Source organism: Aplysia californica, unplaced genomic scaffold (genome assembly GCF_000002075.1).
Source record: "Aplysia californica isolate F4 #8 unplaced genomic scaffold, AplCal3.0 scaffold00202, whole genome shotgun sequence".
NCBI classification, from domain to species: domain Eukaryota; kingdom Metazoa; phylum Mollusca; class Gastropoda; order Aplysiida; family Aplysiidae; genus Aplysia; species Aplysia californica.
In genome coordinates, this window is record NW_004797472.1 from 288421 (window position 1) to 294435 (window position 6015).

The 6015-nt window shown below is 39.6% G+C and overlaps 1 protein-coding gene across 1 annotated transcript; it reads right to left on the reverse strand.

Moving 5' to 3' along the window:
* Nucleotides 1-279: 279 nt before the first annotated feature.
* On the reverse strand, nucleotides 280-5516 carry LOC101856806. The gene is made up of 5 exons (XM_013082961.2): nucleotides 4683-5516; nucleotides 4103-4185; nucleotides 3175-3315; nucleotides 2459-2611; nucleotides 280-503 (listed from the first exon to the last, which is right to left on the reverse strand). The coding sequence occupies exons 1-5, from the start codon at nucleotides 4950-4952 to the stop codon at nucleotides 398-400; spliced, it is 753 nt and encodes a 250-aa protein (XP_012938415.2). The 5' UTR covers nucleotides 4953-5516; the 3' UTR covers nucleotides 280-397.
* Nucleotides 5517-6015: the final 499 nt, after the last annotated feature.

Genomic DNA, 6015 nt, shown 5'->3' on the forward strand with positions numbered 1-6015 from the left:
AGAGAGAGAGAGAGAGAGAGAGAGAGAGAGAGAGAGAGAGAGAGAGAGAGAAAGACAAAGAAAGAGAGAGAGAGTGTGTGTGTGTGTGTGCGCGCATGTGTGTGTGTACATACATAATCATATGTGTGTGTGAGTTTGCACACGTGTAAATGTGTGTAAATGTACACATACATTTTGTATCTTATACATGTAATGCTGTATTTGTGCATATATAATTAGAGTAGAGTGAGCTTTCTTTTTTGTACCATTGGTTTACACGACATGTGTAAGAATGAAAGAAGTGCATGCATGCATGCACAGCGTAAGTGAGAGTTGTACACGAGACACACTCATGACACACTAGAGATGTGTACATGAGTCGCCAAAGAAATAATATAGGTAAGTCGATATCATATGTCTACGAGATACTTACCAGACCGTACTTTCCCAGCTTCTGCAGTACCGTCCGGTAGTACCAGGTCTGTTTCATCTCTGATGGGATGCTCTGAAGTAGGTCAGTGTACCTGAAGGGCAGGGGGGGGGGGGGCACAAGAGTGTCAGTTTTAGCTTTAGTAAGGTTTATACGTCACTCACAACTGCATTAGGTCATATGAGCGCCAAGAGGTGGATGTCAACAGAGAAGTCCAAACGGGGAACCAGGCTTACTTTGCTGACCTCTCTAGCCTCAACAGCACAAAGTCTGCTTTGACTATTAAGGCACCCCTGAAATAGCAGTTCTCAAGAGAGTGACAAACATATAAAAGAAGTAGAGGCAAAATGACGATAAAAAGGAAGAGGAAAGAAAACGCAGCAGCTACCCCTATGTTGTTTCGACACAGTATGAGTATGACATTGATAGATCAGCCCATTTACAATTCTACTGTGCATAAGAACATGTTACCATACCCCCTTTTGGGAATGTCCTATAGAAACTTCAGTCAGTAGCACTGTCCTGACGTGGGGTAGTCGATGTTTGTTACATCAGTGTGTAGGGTTTGTGTGTGTGTGTAGTAATACGTGAAATCAGGCACTAGTCAAAATAATGAAATCAAAGAAATTAGTATTTTTCTGGCCCCTGGGCACTTTTTTCAAAAGTCCAAATTTTTGTGGCTCGACACCTTTTATGTCTATTTAAAAATACATAACTATAAAATTTTACAAAAAACGTTGATCAAAGGCACAAAAAAGGAAATTTTGTGTAATTTCCAGTCACACTTAAGCTTTGGAAGTGACTTAACTTTGGCTTCCATTTTCTCGTTAATTTTACCTCTAACACTATTCGAACCCCACCTCCTTCGATTATAAATTTCTCGACTTCTATTCATGATAGATAAATATTTTTTCAATCAAATGCAAGAGAAAAGTACAAGCTTTAAGATGATTCCAATAAATTCGTATACCCCAAAACTGACGAGCACCCAATTATTCAAGTGCGTCATAAAAAAAATATATAAGTAATAGCAGAGTGACACAGGGTTTACAGTCTTAATCTGTATTAATGAAAGGCTCACCATAAGGAACCTATCATGATCAACATCAAGTGTTAAATCTGGGACAGATCACCGGCAATCATGGTTCTTCATTCATTTCTTTGCTCAGATGCTCTCAAAAAGGTACGTTATCCTGATCTCTCCCTGTTACCCATCTGTTTAGGTTTTCCAGGTCCAGGTAAGTTGCTCTGGGTCTCCCCCTGCCTGGTTCGCCAAAATTTTTCCATTGAAAGCTAGATTTTCAAGGCCTCCATGTCTATTCAACATAATATGGTCTAAAAAAAAGATGAATCAGTTTGATTTCAGTTAAATTGATGTATATGACAACAAAAGGATGACTTACTTTGATTTTTGGCACATCGTCAAAAAATAAAAAGGATGATTCTCAAAAAGATTACTTCATTTGGCATGTGACAAAACAAAGAGTGATTTGCTGGACAAACTTTTTTAGATCAGGAGCCACTTTGATGTGGCAATAAACAACATATGGTCCCATCTTTTCTAACATAGTGTGCTAGGTAATACATGTGTTAGTTTTCTTTCATATAAAGTACACAAAAGGGTAAACTGCACCAATCAAAGCAATAAAATGACCAATTTAAAAAACCCAACTTAATCACAAATAAACTTGATAATAGGCTACTTGCTAGGAAGAAAGGTTTGGCCTTTTTGTTTTGTTTGCGGAAGTTTATAGACAAGTAAGATGAAGTGTGCGAAAATTTATCGATATCTAATTGGTCGCTTTTAAGGACAAGCGGACTAACCCAGATTTCGGAGGTTTCCAGAAATCTTGACGTACACCAAAAGTGGGCATTGCCCTACCAATAGGAGACGTTTGGTTTCTTTGGTGTGCATATTTGATTGGTTATAGAGAAAACTCGCCTTGTCTTTTAAAGAAACTGAACAAGGGACCAAAACAGCATTTTTCGGGATAGCCCCCTTGTGCTTAAAAGTGACTATATATCTGAGCTTCTCTCTATCTCTCTCACCAGTTGCCTCTGAAAGACGACTGTCTCCGCACCTCTCCCGGTCTTGAGATCAGCCTTTCCCCGTCTCGCCGCATCTCCTCCAGCGCTCGGTGCAGGCTCATGGAGCGTGTCTGTAGGCTGCTGAACTTGTTCTGGCACTTGCTGAGTCGTTCTCTGGAACAAAGATGCATGTGATTGTAAGCCTACTTGTGTGTGCATGTGTGTGCACGTGTGTACGTGTGTGTGTTTGTGTGTGTGTGTGTGTGTGTGTGTGTGTGTGTGTGTGTGTGTGTGTGTGTGTGTGTGTGTGTGTGTGTGTGTGTGTGCGTGTGCGTGTGTGTGTACTCGTGGTGGAACACCAAACCAATGTGCCAGGATCTGGACAATAAAGATGTATCTTATCTTATCTTATCTTAAAAAGAGGGGGGAGGGGGATGGGGAGGGGGGGTGGTGGTGGTGGACAATACAGAAGTGAGTAATAATTATGTTGGGATTGATTTGAGTTTTTGACATTCTCAGAGATTTGTGTAAGGGATGTTCTGAGATAATTGTAATTTTTGACATTCGGAGAAAATTGTATTTTTGGCATTCCGAGAGAATTGTGTTTTTGACATTCTTGGAGAATTGTGTTTTTGACTTTCGGAAAGACGAGTGTGGGTACACCCCAAATGATATGTGTTGAAGACATTCTGCCAAATGATTATCAACTACACAGAAAGCAGCCATTTTCTTCTCACCTGTCCATCTGCTCCAGAATATCGTGCAGCGTCATGGCTTTGTCGTCGTGAACTTCCTTGAACCTGTTGTGAAGCGTCTGACGTAGGTCGTTGTAGCGATTGCTAGGCTTGGTAGCGTGGAATTCGATAAGCTCAGCCGAACTGGACATATGGCAAATGACATTACATAAAGTGGGGTGGAGTGAATGGGGTAAAGGGGGAGGTGAAGTGGAGGGGGTGGAGAGGAAGGTGGGGAGGAGTGGTGGAGAGAAAGGGGGAGGCAGACTTATTACTTAATAATGATCAAGGTACTGCACATGATGCAGTGGTATTAAGGACATCCTTATCTGAATCAGAATATCCTCAAAATATTCTCATAAAAAAGAACATGCCTTCCGATATTCTTATTCAAAAGAACACACCCCCATATATCTTCGTTGAAAAGAACATAGCCTCAGATACTCTTATCCAAAAGAGCACACCCTCAAAAAGCCATCTTTAGAAATCCTCATCTAAAACAGAACACCCTCAAATGACCTCAGCTAAAATACAACACCAACATAAATCTTCTCGTAAAAAGATGAAGAGCACACTTTCAGAAACCAACACACCTGGAGACAGCCTTAATATACTGCTGTAAGCTCACAAAACATCTTTTTTTCATTTTGACACCAAATCTTTTTTTTATTTGCTAAACTAAATCAAAAGCCTGATCAGTTACCATTTTCGTGTGAAAAATTCAAATTGAAACTGTAATTAGTCTTTTAATAAACTAGAATTCAAATTTCAAAATGACTCTATTTTTTTAATGGTTACTCTGACAAAAAGCCTCTTTTTCTCGAAACTGTCGAGAAGGAAAAATAAGGCATTTTGTCAGCTTATGGCAGTATAGTACTACACACCCACCAAAGGCCACTACACGCCACGGTCAATGATGTACGCGCCTCACCTTTTAGGCCTGTAGTTGGCGTCGTTACGGAGATCCTTGAGCGTGAAGCGACTGCGAGACCGTTCTTCCGGGGAATCGAATCTCTGGGAGCAGAGAACAAAATTAATTTCAGACAGGAAAATATATACATTAGCATTGTTACAAGACACAATGGCAGTATATAATCCACTAAACTGACAGTCTGATCAAGGCAGAGGACATATAGAGGGTCGCCAAGTAAACTATTGTAAGTCATGTTTTCAAATTTTACAGGAGAGACAAAAATTGGATTTCTTTAAAGCGTTTTGGGTGGATAAATTTCATTTTCATAAGGGAGCCTAATGTCTGTCATGGCACTTGTAGGGTCCCATGTGAAAATGAAATTTATCCACCCAAAACGTTTCAAGAAAATCCGTTGGTTTTTTTTGGTCTCTTCAGTAAAATTTGAAAAACACAACTTACCATAGTTTACTTGGCGGCCCTTGATATGACAGTTGTAAAAAGACACATGTTTGCTAGTCTGCCCTTAGAACAAGACACATGATAATCTAAAAAAAACCCAAACACACATGAGGTTCTGACGTCACAGCAAACCACCCACCATGTGTCTGTCTGGAGTTCGTTGTCTGTCTTGTGACTTTTTGGACTTTTTTGCTGAAGACCTTCCCTCTCGGAGTCTGAAAGGCGAATGAGAAAAGCTGTGAGATGTCACTAGACTGAGAAATGTGACGTACCCACATGTTCTGGGCTGATATGACAAATGAGAGATAAATATGTGCGCTGTGTGTGTGAGTATATGTGTGTGTAATAGATAAATAGTATTTGAGTAGCCCATATCCCCTCTATGCGTTTTACAATATACATTATCCATATCACATCAAAGTAATAGTAATAATGATAATAATAATAATAATAATAGTAATAATAAGCGCTTTACATTTACAGAAAAAAAGCAGCAACACGTGAATAGTTGGCCTTATATTGAGTTGGGACTTACAAATCTAAAAACGTAAATGATTCGAGCTGACTTATGAAAGCATTAAAAGATTTCATCTCTCTTAAATAACTAGGCTGTGCCTTCTAGATTTTAAGGTCGATGCCCTTTCAACCTCTGTTTTACGTTTCATTGATGGTAATAGTAATTTGTTTTGTTTTGGTAAGCTGATGACCTTCAACTGCAAATTGGAATGTGCAGTTTCAACAGATTTGATGAATATATGATGGTGAAATTAATATTCAAACATTCAACTGATGATCTCCTTAACTTAAACTGCAAATTGGAAAGTACAGTTTCAACAAGTTTCATGAATATGATAGTGCATTAACATTCAGGCATTCATAGCATAGTTAATACAGCATGCTCCGAAGACCTTCAGTTGCGAGCACTGTAAAACTCTTACTAAAAACTAGTTTTAAAAAATTAATTTGTAAATACAGATACAGGAAATTACAGAAAGAAAAGAACCCCCCCCCCCCCACCCCCCGTATACCCCCCAAAAAATTTAAAAATCACAGCGCATATAGATTCAAACTAGCAACAGCACAAACAACGGTCTGCCCCTCACTTCTTTGCTTTGTGTCCACCCATCTCCTCTGTCGTTGCGTAAGCCACAGTATCTTTAGGGACATGGTTCGAACCTGCGCCGGCGTTTGCCAAATTCTTCTCCTCCTCCTTCTGGGCCTCTCTCCGGAGAGAATCATAGTACTCATCAAGGAATTTGAAGATACCTACATGGAAAGAGAGATAGAATCAGTGAAATGTGAGATTACAGACAGGATGAGCCAAGTTTACAAAGAGAGCAAGATAGAATGAGTGAAATATGAAAAAAGAAAAAAGAATGAGTGAGAAATTATTAAAAGAGGCAGAACAAGTGAAATGTGAAACAGAGAGAGAGAGAGGGGAGAGAGAGAGAGAGAGAGAGAGAGAGAGAGAA

Excerpts from the sequence above, each read along its gene's own strand:
- LOC101856806 (XM_013082961.2), bottom strand. The coding sequence starts at position 4,952 with ATGGATAATGTATATTGTAAAACGCATAGAGGGGATATGGGCTACTCA. Across the intron at positions 4,186-4,682 it reads GAACTCCAGACAGACACATG|AGATTCGATTCCCCGGAAGA; the intron begins GTGGGTGGTTTG and ends CTCTGCTCCCAG. Across the intron at positions 3,316-4,102 it reads GCCAACTACAGGCCTAAAAG|TTCGGCTGAGCTTATCGAAT; the intron begins GTGAGGCGCGTA and ends CCATATGTCCAG.